Source organism: Schistocerca piceifrons, chromosome 6, assembly GCF_021461385.2.
Source record: "Schistocerca piceifrons isolate TAMUIC-IGC-003096 chromosome 6, iqSchPice1.1, whole genome shotgun sequence".
In the NCBI taxonomy this organism is placed as follows: domain Eukaryota; kingdom Metazoa; phylum Arthropoda; class Insecta; order Orthoptera; family Acrididae; genus Schistocerca; species Schistocerca piceifrons.
The window spans coordinates 440,895,861-440,914,281 of NC_060143.1; the positions used below are offsets into that span (position 1 = coordinate 440,895,861).

Below are 18,421 nucleotides of genomic sequence, written 5' to 3' on the forward strand. Positions count from 1 at the left end.
TAAACTACCCGCAGGGAAAACGCTTCCACAGCCAAAGTGTTTCTGGAGTGGGACGTTCTTGCTTCAAACATCTCAACGGGGGACAGGAATGTCCTTTACGATCCACGCTATCGAAAAAATGATTTTAATCCTATTTTTGTAATCGAGCGATTTATGTAGACGTCGTCAGTATCTTCCACGGAACTTCATTGACCACGGGGTCCTAACTCTAGTTTCTGTTATATACCCTCATTATTTTTTATAAGACCTTACAGGTGAAATAACATGTGGTGATTGTGCGATAATTCTTAGAGTTACGGTCCCAAGTTTTATTCGACAACGAAGGGGTTTTAATTTACAACACCAATGATCTTTGACTGGATTTGAAAAGTCAATAAACATTTATTAAACTCATTTTCGAGAGAATGAGTGAGGTGGTAGAAATTTTAATCGGTTCGTGGAGCACCCACTGGTTGTGCATCTCACTCTCCGTTTCAGCTGACGAATTCTTGCCGTATAAAGCACTTATTTACACACAGAATTAACAACAATGTCTTTTATACAACTACTTTCCGAACCAATTATCCGTCATTAATATTTGTTTCCTGTCAGAGCTTGAAATCTTGGTAGCGAATGTAAAGGACTTACGCAAAGTTATCGTTTTCATCCGATTAAATGAGTTCCAGTTTTTGGTAGATTTGGCTATAAAACTTCACCACATAGAGCTGAAAAATTACAATTGAGCTTTTTAGTAAATAATAACGAAAATGAATGAGTGCGAAGCAAACAGTCCTGCCACTTAATACTGCTCTGTAAAGCGCATGCGTATTACTTGACGAGGAAGCGTTGAGTAAATCCCCACTGCTGGAATGTGGCGAACGAGGCCACTTTTATGAATTAGAGAGTTTTTTAATTACAAGGCCCTCCATTTCCATCTTCGTAACTTCCCATTTAGTTTTTTATGAGTTAATTACAGAGCGTTTAACTAATTTCTTTTCTGACATCAAAATGAAAAATATCGAGAGGAGACATTCGCACAGAGGCCAGTAGAAACAAACAGTACGTTCAGTTAACTTTAATCCGGATTTACAGTCATGATAGATTGGTTTTCGGTGTTAGCACTGTAGTAGTCATGTCTGGATAGGACTACATTGCTCATCGAATTCGTCACTGTAGTCTAACTTGTGACGTGCTGTGTAACAGACGAGTGCTACTGATCCATACATTCTTTCGCAGCCTTAGGTAACACCTATGCAAACGGTACAAAGGAAGTAAATCACTGTCTATTCAAATTTTGTTGGAAGAGGTTGGATCATCTTTCTAGCTGAAATGCGATATTTACATTACTTGAAACAAGTGCTATTCCCGAATAAGCCTCTTCGTAGTGAACCAGTGAAGTATTAGACTCACATTCACGTACAGCGCCGTTCTTTAACTACAGCAATAATCCATCACAATTCGCATACACCTAGAGTTTGCTCTCCTGTCGTGTCAATAATGTAACAGAAAACACCCTAATTGCCACCAAATGCGGCGACACAGAGATATTAGCACACATTGAAGGCTAAACGACCCTCGTTCTGCGATGATTTCGCGCACTTTTGCAAAGCTTTTTTTATATTTTAGGCAGATTGGTCCCATGGGCGAAACAGCCACCCTGTACCCTAAGGCTGCGTACTATTTTGGAGAAAAAGTGAATCGCCACAACGTAAGAATATGGGAAACGCAGCAACCTTATACCCTTGAGGAGATCCTTCAGCTGGTATATTCCATTATATGGTTTCCCATACGGATTTTACCCTCTGCGGCCCCCTGTAATATCATGGAAGTTATCTTAGCTAACCTAGCACCCTGTCGTGTCCCTTATTCTTGTCGTGTCGGAAATATCTGATATTTGAAAGTGAACTTATTCCTTTGAGTTGAGAAGATTTAATATTTCACAGGTATGAGAGACACCTCGTGTTCTAAATAGGCTAGCACGTCAGGTTTACTTAGTAACAAAGCTTGTGGTCTCCATAAAGCTGCAATAACCGGATCCAATGGTGGCAAAATTTAAAAAACGAAATATGATAAAGATTTTTGACAACTGTTACAGCGACGGGGTCAGTTTTTACATTACCGTACGAAGAAAGCTGCATAACTCACAAAATCTAACAGTGAACTCTACCAGGTATAAACACGACAAAGAATTCAAATATCTTCGATGGGTTTTTACTGAAGCAATGGTAACTGCATCAGAAACTAAGGCGAGACTGCATTCGAGAAAACATGCCATTAATCGCCTAAACCCAGCATTAAAATCTAGAAAATTATTATAAGAACGAAAACTAAGACTATATAAAACTTTAACAATACCAGTAGTGCTATGTGGTTGTTAAACCTGCAGCATAGGAGAAAATGACCGAGCCGGGTCACTGAGACCATCGGTCTCAGGAAAATATATGGACGAGACTGAGAGTTACTGGAGAATGAAGAAGGCTCCACAGTAAATACTTAGAAAAACTATAGAAGGAGCCCAACATCGTTGTAGTGTTGGAAAACAGAGGATTAAATGGGTGGAAGGAATGAATGGATGGAGTGAAAAAATACTTGGCGCAGCTGGGACTCTTGGAAAGCTGGAGACAGGTGACAGAAGTCAAGAACGGATGGAGAACCGCAACAGTGACGCCGCGTGGCCCTTAGGACCTGGTCGCATATCGTAAAGTAAGAAACAGAGAAATTATTATATGGTAGGACTGTAGAGCTTTCTACAAAAGTATCTGTCATTAAATTCTATCGGTATGTGTCAGCAGGTGTGTCATGCACTCACCCTCCGACACGAAGACGTTGATTGTGTCGGTCTCGGCGCCGGGCGCACCGCAGGTGTAGTTCCCGGAGTGGGCGGTCGTGGCCCGCGACACGACCAGCCTGGAGTGAGTTTTGGGTCCCGGCTCCGTGACCACGGAGACGCCGGGAGTCGAACCTACGCCTTCGACGCCCACCTCGCGGTCGTTGTGCCGCCAGAACACGTACTGCGGCGACAGAGGGCTCTGCGAAGACAGGCATGCAAAACGTCACATTAGTGCAATCCAATGAGATAGTTATTGGATGTCGATGTAGCTGCTTTAGATTAATTTCACTCTCGCTTACTGTATTACAGTTCCTAGCATTTTAAAAAAAAATTACCATATCGTGGCAAGGCTTATCTTCATACTCATAATTTTTTTAATGTTATCATCAGATATTTCAGCGTGTTGGACTAGGGGGAGAGCTGCAGAAGTTTACGTCTTGTGACCAGACTGCCATGTTGGCGGCAAGTCTGGAGGCGAATTATGTTGTTAGCCCAGAGTAATACCTGGTTGAAGAAACCAATCCCACGAGGTTTCATGGCTTCTTGATCGACATGCCGCTGTCTATGTACGAGAATGTTCTCTTATGTCTCTCAAGTTCGTAATGTAAAGAGCTCCGCTAGTCGTCAGCCAAAACAGTTTGAGCGAAAAGATTGTTCTCTTTCTCTGTCTCATACCTATTATCGTTGTTCATATCTACGCATTTTTTTGTGTAAATGAATACTACGTTACTTTCGACGATTTCCCTTTCACTTTCAGCTTCAGTTAGTCCGCAATACCTGTTAATAAGTAGGACTTGATTCAAACCCATTCCTCTCGGTCACTGAGCAGCTTCAAAGTTATGAACAATAGGTGGATCTCAAATTGAGCATATTGTTAGTTAACCTATGACACAGAATCCCTGTAATAATTAAAATTCAAATTCCCCTTTTTCCCCAGTCGGACGCCAAAACTCTTACCGGATGTAGCACTGTGATAATCAAAAAAAGAAAAATAATATTGCATAAATATGAACAATCATATAAAAATTACAAACATATTAGTTTATAACCAATGTAACCATATTCAGTGATCAATGCTACAACGTATTACAGAGTTAACAGTGGCGGTTCAGTAAATTTCAGGACATAATAAACAGAGGACGTAATAAACAGACATCGCTGCTTTATACCGGTACATCATCACGGTTGACAAGATGGGACACCTTTCAATCTGTGCCGATCAAATAGAAGTAAATGACAGTTAGTTTGCTCATAGGTAACAAGTTGTAACTGTATACCGGACCTTACGACACTGAGGGACGCTCTGCAGTAACCGTAATCGTAGTGAAAGGCAGGGATTTGCCTTCGAGTCTCGGTGGAGCTTCCAATCTTGTAATGCTCTTAACAGCGTGTATTTAGATTATAATAATCCATCTCAGGGATATAGTTTCACTTACATTATGTATGAAACTGTGGATGACGATGTATGCAGAAAGGTACATTGATAAACGGAGTTAAGAAACATATGGTGTTAGTATTTGGAAGAGGTTCACCACTTGAGTGGAACTAAACTAAAGGAGTAGTGAAACACCTGCTCGAAAATGGAGGCGAAAACGATAATGTACCGGTAACTTATATATAAAAAGTGTCGTCACATACAGGCTGAAAAACTTGAAAGAATATTGCATGGTAGACTGCTGTGAGAAATAATCGTTAAGAAGAGAATTCGATACGCTGCGCCGTTTGGGAGGTAATTAGCACTGAGGTTAACCAACCATGCCGTAGCGCGAAAATTGAAGCGGGCCACCAAAAATGATGTCACCAAATGTGTTAGTCGTCTGGTTTCCTAAAACCGAACAAGAGAGCGTGGCAACGACTGCGCATGGGATGGTAGTAAGAATCAAACCCGAGCAAAAAGCTAAGCAGTCTCGTGCGCTATTATCTGCGCCATGAGAACAACTGGCAACCGCGGACAACCACCTGGTTCGCTAACTTCACTGCTAATTAACTCGGAAACGGTGTACCGTATCGAATTTTTTTCTTAAAAGTTATTTCTCAGGACAACCTACCCTACAACAACCTTATAAGCATTTCTGACCACCCTGTATGCTTTCTGCTTTCACTACCGGAATTTTGCGATCTTAGAACAAGTCACCATAGAATGACAGTACACGAAACCACACTAGGTGTCAGCGCACTATGACATCTGCGTAGCATATCTGTACACTGCCTACTCCACATATGAACTGGCGTTATTTATGTTTCGTCTCGAATGCCAAAGTACATATTAGACGATCAATATGAATCACGGCGCAGTTCTAAGAGCCGACAGAATCCTCTAAGAAGATAGGATCCAAAGGAGGACCATAGTGTAATGGAATTTCCGACTAACGCTAATAATAAACACTACGGTTCCAAATACGTCGAGTGTATGTATCTGTAGGTTGATCAACACACAATCTGTTACTACTGATTATTGTTCCAGAGATATGCACCCTCTTACAGCATCAGATGCAACCTGGATACAATCAGCACTAACACTGAGGCGCATGTCAAGGCAGAAGAAAAAGAAAAGAATTTATGTAATTTTCTAGGTAACGTATCTGGATCTCACTTACGTTTCTGTGATGTTGAAACGTCCCCTTGGAAAAATTTATGAATTACTCTGCTGATAATCCTCTTACGTTATTTAAGTTTCAAACAGCTGAGCAAAAGTGAACGTACTCAGACATTTCTCTCTTTACTTATTCTGATCATCACTAAACTGACACAAATTTTTAGCACAACGCAATCTGACTTTCAAATCCCTATAAAAGAATGGTCCTGACTAACAATAACCTATACCTTTCATGAATCACTTACCTCAGAAAAATCTTTGTTACTCGAACTACTGCAATACAGCGAGCGCCAATACTGCCAGCTAAATAAAAGATTGAAACTACTGAATGCACTAACTACTGATAGGCATAGTTAGCAAATGAAATATTCTGATAGAGAACAAACAATGTATTTACCTTAGTAGTGTTCAAAAGCCATTATATATATATATATATATATATATATATATATATATATATATATATATATATATATATATCAGTTCATGACATCCAGTCTTACAAATTGACCGTCTCTGATGGACATACGTCCAGATCATCCGCTCTCAAAACTCGGCCATCTCTCTCCCCATGTCGACCACTGCTGGCGGCTCACCTCCAACTGCACAACGCTAAGTGCTGTTCACATCCAGTTGCCCAACACTACAATAGCAAATATTCCAACAATGCAAACCAGCCACAGACTGCACACAGCACAGCCAGTGATTTTCATACAGAGCGCTACGTGGCGTTACCAACATAAAAACCTAAATAGCCTACTTACAATGTGTTAATTAAAACTATTCCATTGTTAATATGGACCATGCAGTTTTCTTATGGGTATCACATATGCAAGCTCTCAGACGACTCTGCCAGGTTGAAGTTCTATCAATGGATTTTAAAACGGCACACTTCAGATTCCTCTACATCCTTATATATTACAAAGAGCGAGAGAGAGAGAGAGAATGTGTAGAGAGTGGCTGTAGTTAAACTTTCACTACTTGAGAGAGCGTCCGTGAAAAACGAATGATCGTAGGAGAATGAAACATTGTTTAAACATTTGTAAAGACAAATGCAAGAGATACAAATTTTAATTTTTACCTGAGTGGGTAACACCGGTCAACTGCGACCATGTCTAAGTTCCAATTTACAGACTCCGCTCAGTGTGACAACCTTCTTTATTCGCGAGTGTAATGTTTGGACAGATTCAGTTTCACAATCATTCGCATCGCTTTTCGAAAGGCGCACCATGGAGATTTCAACTGTCGTGATGCAGCTGGTGCACTGCTTGAAGATCGCTTTCTCAGCCATTGCACAGAAACGTCATCAACAATTTTCGGCGCAATGGGCCGACGGCATCACCTCCTTCCCCTCTTCACAGATCGCTGATTAATTCGAACTTCCGAATCATGTTCTTCAACCCAAGTGAGGAAAGAGGGCCTCTCCGTATTCCTTTAATGCGTCGATACTCGTGAAAAGCAGCAGCACTACTGTTTTTATAAAAGAGCTTCACGAGCGAAGCCCTACTCACCTTGTCCAGATCCATCCATGTTGACTGTCTGCAACTGCAATGCATGCTGACGCTTGTGTTGAAACCCTACGTGGGCGTACCAGTACTCCCACTTAACGGCAACTGGTGACTAACACTGCTAAAGATGCAAATCCTGCAGCGCACGGTCTGAACCTCATTGCAATACAGTTAGTTACCTACATGGTAAATAGTTCTGCATCTACAGTGGCTCAAGTAGCGCAACTTTAATTATACCCACCCTTCATATCACACTCTTCCCTGCCTCGCCGTTGCGCGTAGCTTATAGGTAGTGAGGGTATCTGCTACCACCGCGGGCAAGAATCGATAGCGAAACTCGCTAATTGTGCTCAGAGGGCCTTTGAACACCGGAAATTAATGCCTGCCCACGCTCACTACGGGAACGGTGCGCGGGGAGGCCTGCGTCGCTGCCGAGTTGCCAAGAACCTGGTGAGGTAACTCTTCGGTAACACCTCCACTGCTTCCTGTCTCCCCCTTACTGCGTTAATTACACACCCTGAGAGGTTGTTCCTTAGAAGGGAAAGTATAATGATAAACAATATCGTTTCCACAGTTTGCTTTGCTGCTGTTGCGACCTTCGGCCCGAGGACTAGTTATTGCAGCTCTCAGTGCTAGGGAGCAAGCCTTTGAACTCCCGCTTAACTACTGCAGCCCAGATTCGTTTGAATCTGCTTACTGTAGTCAGCATCAGCAACATTTTCAAGAACAACAGGAAAATAACACACAACCGCCTGCTGGTAAAATACTTGATTTACACTTATACAACCAATTTCAGTCGTCTGCCATCATCACGTTCATGAAGTATCGACAGCATTAAATGGTTCAAATGGCTGTGAGCACTATGGGACTTAACTTCTGAGGTCGTCAGTCCCCTAGAACTTAAAACTACTTAAACCTAACTAACCTAAGGACATCACACACATCCATGACCGAGGCAGGATTCGAAACTGCGACCGCAGCGGTGGCGCGGTTCCAGACTGTAGCGCCTAGAACTGCTCGGCCACCCCGGCCGGTTCCACAGCATCATGTGGGCGAAAAATGAAATCGTTATCTTCACGTATGTTTTTCCTAACATGACGCTGTGAATACTTTTATAGTGCTGAATTTTAGTTGGATGATCAAAATACTGTGAATATTGATAGGTGTCATGTTGTAAGTAGGGTGTTTAGGTTTCTTTTATCGGTAACGCCACGTAGGGCTCTGTATGAAAATCACTGGCTGTGCTGTGTGCGGTCTGTGGCCGGTTTGCATTGTTGTTTGCTATTGTAGCGTTGGGCAGCTGGGTGTTAACAGCGTGTAGCGATGCGCAGTTGGAGGTGAGCCGCCAGTAATGGTGGATGTGGGGAGAGATATGGCGGAGTTTTGAGAGTGGATGATCTGGACGTGTGTCCATCAGAGACAGTAAATTTGTAAGACTGGATGTCATGAACTGATATATATATTATGACTTTTGAACACTATTAAGCTAAATACATTGTTTGTTCTCTATCAAAATCTTTCATTTGCTAACTATGCCTATCAGTAGTTAGTGCCTTCAGTAGTTTGAATCTTTTATTTAGCTGGCAGTATTGGTGCTCGCTGTATTGCAGAAGTTCGAGTAACGAAGATTTTTCTAAGGTAAGTGATTTGTGAAAGGTATAGGTTAATATTAGTTAGGGCCATTCTTTTGTAGGGATTTTTGAAAGTCAGATTGCGTTGCGCTAAAAATAGTGTGTGTCAGTTTGGTGTTGATCAGAACAGGTAAAGAGCGAAATGTCTGGGTACTTTCAGTTCCGCTCAGCTGTTTGAAAATCAAATAATGTAAGAGGTTTATCAGCACAATACTTCATAAATTTTTCTAAGGGGACGTTTCAATGTATAATTCTGATAAACGAATTTTTGGTAACTGAATAGATTGTGAGCGAGCAGCGATGTTGTAAGCTGTATCGCTGAAGTTAATGATAGGTGTCATGTATGTTTTGGTTAATGAATGTTTGGTATCTGAACCGACTGTGAGCGAGCAGCGATGTTGTAAGCTTATCGCAGAAGTTATGTGAGTATCTTGGAGTTCAGCTGTGTTAGAGTTAGGCAAGTGAGGAAGCTATGGCAATATTGTGATTCAAATTTAATGTTTCAATTTATCATTCTGTTCAATTGTATAATTATGAAACTGACTTATGAAGGAAGAAATCTAATGGAATGACAGGTAAATACCATAATAATGTTACTTTTCTCACTATTTCTGCGGCATCGAACTAACTTGGTTATGCCGGCCGGGGTGGCAGAGCGGTTCTAGGCTACGGTCGCAGGTTCGAATCCCGCCTCGGGCATGGATGTGTGTGATGTCCTTAGGTTAGTTAGGTTTAAGTAGTTCTTAGTTCTTGGGGACTGATGACTTTAGAAGTTAAGTCTCATAGTGCTCAGAGCCATAACTTGGTTATTGTATTGAAAGTTGTTAGATTTGAGAGATAGGGAAGTGTATTGTTTGGATGATAAAAAGTGCATTCAATTTAAAATCTGCCTTGAGCACTTTCTCTCAATATATAAAAAAAATGTGTTGTCATTTTTGCGCATATTTCATTTTCTTACCGAACTTTCTCTTACAATTTTTTCCAATGCATGTCCAACCAAGTATGTTCGATAAACAGCTCGATTTGCAATTAACAGAGAACTCATAGCCCCTCTCGAGCGTCTCTATCTAGATACAATAATTTGCAGCTTTAGCATAGTGGCGCGCAAGACATATCAGTACTGCAACGCGTTATCAAGATTTGCGCTCAACTGAGGTGAGGAGAAAATATTATGATTTATTTATTTATTCAATCAGGGCCAACTTGTGTTATTCAGTTTTTGTGAATAAATTTTGCAAAGTCAATTACTCTAGGTTTCATGTACAAGTTAATTATTCAGGCAGTTTATACAGTTCAAAATTGTTGTAGTGAGATTGGTAAATTTTACAGTTTGAAAGACTTCCCTTTTCATTACGACAATTAATTCCCTTTTACAGTGCTGCTTGTCTTTCATGACGACAATTCATTTATCATCACAGCGCTGGCTTACAATCAAAAACAGAGTATTTGAGATATATTTTTTACTTATGTTAACCCTGAAATTTGACTAAGTGACGTGACTCTACAGGTTGATGTAGCTAAATAAGTACAAGCTTGAGGATACGGTCTCTGATAAGACAAGGAGCGCAAAATATCATAGGGACATATGGGTGGAAATGAGTTCTACGTTCCCACTTGAGGATGGAGATAAAAGATATTTCAATAATTGAAAGCACTAACATGAAAACATTAGGCAACCGTTAATGTTCTGTCTGTAGTAGTGGTTCAGCACTACATTCTAGAGCAGGGCCAGCCAGGGTGTGCCAAACCACGTGCGTGCCTAGAGCACGGGGCGCGGGCCAAAGCTCGATTTTGCTCGGTCCTCCTCGGAAGCACCTGCCACGTCACGACATTTAATTTAGTATTGCGGTGTAGCATTTTTCGGTCGGCACAACTCTATTCAGCTCGGCAGAATCGTGGTGGCGGTGCTGTTTACCTCATATGTTTGTTTGTAGTATGAGGTACATTCACAGTGGCACTTTGCACAAAAAAGTCAGTCTAGCGATCCATCGTCACAACCTTTAAAAATGAATTTTAATGACACACGAGATGGATGAGAATTCTGAATAAATGTTATTCAGCAGAGTGGGGTACTGCAAATTTGCAATTAAATACACTCCTGGAAATGGAAAAAAGAACACATTGACACCGGTGTGTCAGACCCACCATACTTGCTCCGGACACTGCGAGAGGGCTGTACAAGCAATGATCACACGCACGGCACAGCGGACACACCAGGAACCGCGGTGTTGGCCGTCGAATGGCGCTAGCTGCGCAGCATTTGTACTCCGCCGCCGTCAGTGTCAGCCAGTTTGCCGTGGCATACGGAGCTCCATCGCAGTCTTTAACACTGGTAGCATGCCGCGACAGCGTGGACGTGAACCGTATGTGCAGTTGACGGACTTTGAGCGAGGGCGTATAGTGGGCATGCGGGAGGTCGGGTGGACGTACCGCCGAATTGCTCAACACGTGGGCCGTGAGGTCTCCACAGTACATCGATGTTGTCGCCAGTGGTCGGCGGAAGGTGCACGTGCCCGTCGACCTGGGACCGGACCGCAGCGACGCACGGATGCACGCCAAGACCGTAGGATCCTACGCAGTGCCGTAGGGGACCGCACCGCCACTTCCCAGCAAATTAGGGACACTGTTGCTCCTGGGGTATCGGCGAGGACCATTCGCAACCGTCTCCATGAAGCTGGGCTACGGTCCCGCACACCGTTAGGCTTTCTTCCGCTCACGCCCCAACATCGTGCAGCCCGCCTCCAGTGGTGTCGCGACAGGCGTGAATGGAGGGACGAATGGAGACGTGTCGTCTTCAAGGGTAAGAGTCGCTTCTGCCTTGGTGCCAATGATGGTCGTATGCGTGTTTGGCGCCGTGCAGGTGAGCGCGACAATCAGGACTGCATACGACCGAGGCACACAGGGCCAACACCCGGCATCATGGTGTGGGGAGCGATCTCCTACACTGGCCGTACACCACTGGTGATCGTCGAGGGGACACTGAATAGTGCACGATACATCCAAACCGTCATCGAACCCATCGTTCTACCATTCCTAGACCGGCAAGGGAACTTGCTGTTCCAACAGGACAATGCACGTCCGCATGTATCCCGTGCCACCCAACGTGCTCTAGAAGGTGTAAGTCAACTACCCTGGCCAGCAAGATCTCCGGATCTGTCCCCCATTGAGCATGTTTGGGACTGGATGAAGCGTCGTCTCACGCGGTCTGCACGTCCAGCACGAACGCTGGTCCAACTGAGGCGCCAGGTGGAAATGGCATGGCAAGCCGTTCCACAGGACTACATCCAGCATCTCTACGATCGTCTCCATGGGAGAATAGCAGCCTGCATTGCTGCGAAAGGTGGATACACACTGTACTGGTGCCGACATTGTGCATGCTCTGTTGCCTGTGTCTATGTGCCTGTGGTTCTGTCAGTGTGATCATGTGATGTATCTGACCCCAGGAATGTGTCAATAAAGTTTCCCCTTCCTGGGACAATGAATTCACGGTTTTCTTATTTCAATTTCCAGGAGTGTAATATTGCGGTACCACGCAAAAAGTATTTAAAGGTTTATTTTTTGATGTAGGAGCAAAGTATTATCCCCATTGCTAGACGGGATTCATTATTCGTAACACCGAGAGTCAGTTTGTTCGCTGGAATCAAGTTATTTTCTACTTTACACCACTCGGATGTTACGCGCATTGGCATAATCGGAAGACTGATGTTGGACGAAACTGACGATCAGGTTGTTTGCGGCGATCGTCTACTGTTAATTCAATCAACTGTGAATGAAGCCCGACCAACATTCATTACATGCAGTGAGTGAAAACACTATTGAGAATGGCTAGCTATAGATGAAATCTAGATCTGCACGATAAAATTTGAGTCGGCCGGAGTGGCCGAGCGGTTAAAGGCGCTACAGTCTGGAACCGCACGACCGCTACGGTCGCAGGTTTGAATCCTGCCTCGGGCATGGATGTGTGTGATGTCCTTAGGTTAGTTAGGTTTAAATAGTTCTAAGTTCTAGGGGACTTATGACCACAGCAGTTGAGTCCCATAGTGCTCAGAGCCATTTTTTTGATAAAATTTAAAAAGGACGACTGATCCCATCAATCTATAATTTACAAGGCTAACAACTGTTACAGTTTCTTCGCCATCATAGAGGGAAGCGAATAAACTTGGGCTATGTAATGAGCATTTCGTAAGACATACGTATCCAGTATTGGGACTTTGCAGAGTAATAGAACGCCTTTCATGCTCTAGTGTCGCTCCATAAACTTTTTACGTTAACGGACTTCCAGCTGAGCGTCGCCATTTTTACTGGACAACAATGAATGATGATACCGAGAGAGGTAGGCCGATCCACTGGAGTAGCCCATAGAACAATTACGTCATCTAAACCTCACAAAGTAAGAAAACTAAGTAGTGCACCAGAGCTCCGACAGTAGTCATCGATTACAGTCGAGATATCTCTACAGGTTAGCAGAGAAGAACCTTCACGTCCTCCTCATAGCACGTAGTCTCATCCTTTCAGCTGGGATGCCAGCATTCGAAGTAAGAGCTCCAGTCGGACACATACGAAGTTATTGACAGCTGTCTTCCATGAAGCACTCCCTGAAGATTATTTATCGGGGGTGTCCAGTTGGCCATTAACAACCACCAAAGCTGAAACATCCGTAAACAAACTTGAGAGAACTCGCCGTGTGTCAACAGCAAAGCGAACTGTCTACAGAATCCGAAATAAAAGGGCGTAATTTAACTGCCGTCGTCACAGTCTTGCAATTAAAGTTTAAGAAAGTAATTGGGCGAAAACTGTCAGCGGCAGCCGGTCCAGGGCTTTTCTGGATTAAAATAATTTTCAAAACTTTGAACCAGGTCGGCACTACTGTCTCCTGTAGTACTTAATTCAAAAGGGACGTAAAGGTAGCGACCAACAAAGGCCAAAAACGCACATAAAATGACTTGGGAAGTTTCACCAGACCGGGGGACTTTCGAGAAGGCGATCTCACAAAAAGCTTATAAACTTCCTCAGGCTTAAAGGCAGCTAACGTTTCATTACTTTCAGGTGTAGCTGTCCTATGCAAGATTCTGACTAGTGGGTTGTTAAAGATATCATTGGACGCATCGACGTCTTGGATGTCGACGTAGTATTGGTGTAAAACAAGCACTATAGCAGCTTACGCCGTTACGATACGTCCGTCATTTCTAATGAGAGAATGAACACAAGCGCACCTGCGATGGGTCTGATGCCGAAGCAAGTGACATAAGAAAGTCAGTTCCTTTATCACTAATGAACGTTGCTTGGATCACAGTTTCAAACCTTCCAAGCGTATTCTCTTCAAGATAAAAAATTTCGCTTTACACACCTAATATCCGCAAATCGCAGAAGGACATCATCCACAGCATCCTAAGGTTCACGCAGGCTGGGATAGTAAAATTCGTAGGATTTCCGAAAATCCATAGCTTTGGCAGCACAAAAATGTATCAAAGCCACCTGAGCCTCGGTTTTTCCCGATGTCCACTAGTCAAGGATGAAAGAGTACTTTCCAGTTGGCGGAAGTGTAAGCTCCCATACGGCTCCCATAATATCATCGAGAGAGGTGCGGGGCCGACGAGATATACGGGTCCTGGAAAGAACTTGTGACGTAAAACTAATCGGCTTGTCCGTCACACTTCGCGAATGCTCGGCACCGTGCAGGACTCACGAGAAATCAATATGCTATTGAAAATATGTCCATTATATTTATCCGGGCTGTTATGCCGTGGTCGGTTGATGAATTCTTTGGTGATTCCCAACGTTTCGTCTCCGACTGTGGGAGACATCTTCAAGGGGGTCCGTAGCTGGATAGAAGGTCCAACACACCCACTGGCTCGCTACTGACTGCCGCTAAATTCCGTGTCCGTGCGCTCCCGCGCCGCGGCGTGACGTCACGTGTTTTGAAAACGTCAGTGCAATTTGCCACTGTCCGTCGCCGTCGATCGCCGTTGCCATCACCCAGTAGTGGACGGGTGGTATACATCTTCTTTAACACCGGCATCCATATACCGTTTAATTTCACGCCCTCCTCCTTTCGGTTGAAATTATTTGGGTGTTTAGCGATTTCGATTGCCTCCCTGTAGAGCCTTTCGTAATATCCGCTTGTGGCCGCTAGTACTTGCGTCTCCTCGAAACGAATATTATGGTTCCCTGGCTGGAAAGCATGCTCCGCAACAGCTGATCGTTCTGTTTCTCCTCTTCTACAATTTCCCTTGTGCTCTTCCAAACGTTTAGAAACAGTTCTTTTAGTGGTACCCACATAAACATCACCACAGCTGCATGGAATCCTATACACTCCAGCCTTTTCCAATGGTTTGCGAGCGTCCTTGGCAGGCTTAAGGTATTCCTGTATCTTCCTGGTTGGCTTGTAAGTTACGGTAATATTCCGCTTTCGTCAACATCCTCCCTATTCTTTCCGTTACATTTTTAACAAACGGCAGGAAAACCATGGATTTTGCAGTAGCCTGTACGTCAGTATGATTTCTGCGTGGCTGCCTCAACGCACGTTTTATTTCGGCGGACGAATATCCGTTCTTCATTAGTGCATTGTGGAGATGTTCCATCTCAGCGTCGAGCAACTCAGGTTCACAAATATTTCTAGCTCTGTCCGCTAACGTCTTGATAACACCCCGCTTCTTTTGTGGGTGGTGGTTCGAATCCCGGTGCAAATAACGGTCCGTGTGCGTGGGTTTGCGGTACACTGAGTGGCCCAAACTACCATTTTTGTTTCTAAAGACAAGCACGTCGAGGAAATGTAATTTGCCGTCTACCTCCTCCTCCATTGTAAACTGAATTCTCGAGTTTATACTGTTCAGATGTTCGTGGAACCGGCTTAGTTCCTCCCTACCATGTCTCCACAGGACAAACGTGTCATCCACGTATCGGAACCATGCATTTGGTTTTTTGCTGGCAGTACCTAACGCCTGTTCTTCGAATTTCTCCATAAAGAAGTTTGCAATTACGGTATTTAGCGACAGTCAGTAGCGAGCCAGTTGGTGTGTTGGACCTTCCATCGAGCTACGGACCCCCTTGAAGACGTCTCCCGCAGTCGGAGACGAAACGTTGGAAATCACCACAGAATTCATCAACCGACCACGGCATAACAGCCCGGATAATTATAATGGACATGATATTTCCGGCCGTAAAAGTCTACATTTTAGTATATTGAAAATGTACCCACTAAATGTCTTAACTTTGTTGTGAGCTGTGGAAAACTTGCACAGTCACACAGTCAAGAATTATTGAACTGGTGTGTAATAGTCACTCGCTCCCCTCCGGAGACGGCTGCTTGCACTCGTAAGATCTGTAATGCCACGTGAGTGACGTACGCACCACAGCCTGTCTTCCTCTTGAGCCTCGGAAAGGTGTCAGCTGGGTCAGCGACGTTTAATATCCACGAGTACGAAACAATTTGACTGTTGAGAGTTGCAGTCACAGAGCAGTTATCCGCAAAGGAAGCAGGGATGACTTCAACGTTAAGAATACTATCGCGCAGGCAGTCTGATAAGTAAAAAAGTATCTGATCTGCTACTGGAAGGCGCAGTGGAGTGGATAAATTTAATTAAACTCGGGTATTTATACATCCATACGTATTTCAGGGGTAAGGAGCGAACCAGTTCATGTAATTCATGACAGAAATTAAGATTTAAAGATTGATCCGCAACACGCAACAAAGTTAAAACCATCACCCATCAGAATACGCGAAGGTCTCTTACGAAACAGAGAAACAATTTCCTCTTTACAGAAACGCGAATGATCCACTGTGCGACCAGTCCCAGAAGGTGCATATAGAAGAACGAAGATAAGATTAAGAAATTTGATAACTTTTGCCCTTGCCAGAATCCAGCGTTTCCACCTCAACAATCGGAATGACTTCGCAAAGGAATATGGCGGTCCCCGTAGAATAGTCGGGTGCTATATTAATGATGATACGGAAACAAGATAAGGAGAAATGCCTAAATAACACCTCCTGTAAGAATACTATGTCAGTACGTGCATCATAAATGAACTGACGCAACGAAACCAATTGCAATTCTGATTCCACGTGACTAACGTTTAAGGAAAGAAGCGCAGCTATACAGGGGTGTACGGAACCTACCGAGAAGAATTATGTAGACACCTGAGTGTCAAGGTCCATTGCGGAGTCCACAAAGAAATAAAACTTCGGGGAAGCAAAGCCACCGATATTTTACATACCACGGCACAGTCATGTTGTACACGTTGTTTCTGACTGCTAAGTGGCATGCTGGCCTCTGAAGACGGACGTGTGAGAGGGTTCAATGGCAAAGCTTCCTCTTCTCCAGAACAAGAGACAAGTAATACAGGTCCAGTCACTAAGACGGAAGCATTCTGTGGTGCCACCAATGTAACAGGTGATAAATTGTCGCTAACTTTGTTCTCTTCTGGAGTTACTATAGGCACCAAATGCATGAAACCATCGGCGGCTGAAGACGAGAGGACATTTCCACGTCTCAGACCGTAACAGGGGACACAAAGACGAAACCGGGGACCCGGCTCCCTCTCTGTACAGAGGCAGCTCGGTAGGAGCCATTTAGCGAGCAGAGGGGATGCTGGAGATAACGTCTTCGCACTCATCCCAACACGGACGGGAGATATTGTGTCATCGACAAAATCGGTGTTGAGGTAACGCAGTACAACACACTTGTAAATGTGATGGAATATTGAGTTAGATATGCAAATTTTCGCAGAACGAATTCCACTATAACACTGTCATCTGTTGAGTACACCACCGTTCACGACGGACGGTTTCAACATATTCACAAGTACCTTTACCTTTAATCCATATAAAAACAGTTTCATTAACAGATAATTTACGTCTATTACGTGTATACAAGGAAAAGGGTGAGGGTGACATATATGTTGATTTGCCAAAGTCTTTATTAGCATTTTCAGTAACATGATATGTTCGGTATGCTATGATGTCACGATCAACAAAACTTTCCAGTCCGGATACATTGGGTACGCCTGTTCCACCACGTACAACAGCGACTGTTAGCCATCCATTTCCGTGGGTAAACGAATCATTGATGTCGATGCTGAAGTTGAGTCTGCATCCACAAAAGACTGCAGGTCCGTCCAGTAGAGCGTGTGCAGCGACAGATTTGATAGTATTCTTTTTCTTGTCGGCGGCAGATGTCGTCATTTCAACGTCTTCAATTGTTTTATATATAGTCTGTCTTGCACGACGACGGCGGGAGGTTGTACACTCGAACATTGGTATATTCAATATTTCATAATCTGCAAGTGATACCATACTAACGGAATTATCGCGATGCTTGAACGGGACTTCAGAACCATGCCGCTACTGTAATCTTTCAAAGTAAAGGGATCCGTGTAAAACATGTACTCGTCTGCGTCCAAATAAGCGGTGTGGATCTCATCAGAGTTTACACGAACTGTATTAACAAGTCAGTCTGGGATTTCTAGAGACTCGGGCTGCACTTGTTGCTTTGCTTTATCGAAGTAAAGCTCACAGTACCTTCCCGTGGAAAACATGTGGAAACCACGATAGCCATAGTGGAGCGGCTGACGCAGCTGCAAGTAAACAAACACAAACGGTAAGGAGAAGTGGAGGCGCTACGACTCACTCGACAAACAGAACTACACTAACGAGGATAACTGCACACAAGCGACGCTGCGGCAAGTAAGATAAACAAGAACCTGCCCGTTCTGTGCTTGAAGCGGGAGTAACCACTAAGCCATCAGCACACAGTGCTCATCGCAACTGCACAGACAACCCTAGCACGCCTCCCGTCCGACCCCAATTCTCAACTTATCCAAACACTACTAACGTAGAACCCTTTGCACGTAATCCTCGTTACTCGCGGCATTCCGCCGA

General features: G+C 43.8%; 1 protein-coding gene across 1 annotated transcript in view; it reads right to left on the bottom strand.

Moving 5' to 3' along the window:
* The window catches only part of LOC124803369 (hemicentin-2-like), a 255,061-nt gene that overhangs the window by 63,112 nt on the left and 173,528 nt on the right, over positions 1-18,421 (bottom strand). Inside the window, exon 6 of the mRNA XM_047264555.1 lies at positions 2,789-3,008. Within this exon, the coding sequence (XP_047120511.1) occupies positions 2,789-3,008 (220 nt within the window). The remainder of the gene's footprint in view (positions 1-2,788; positions 3,009-18,421) is intronic.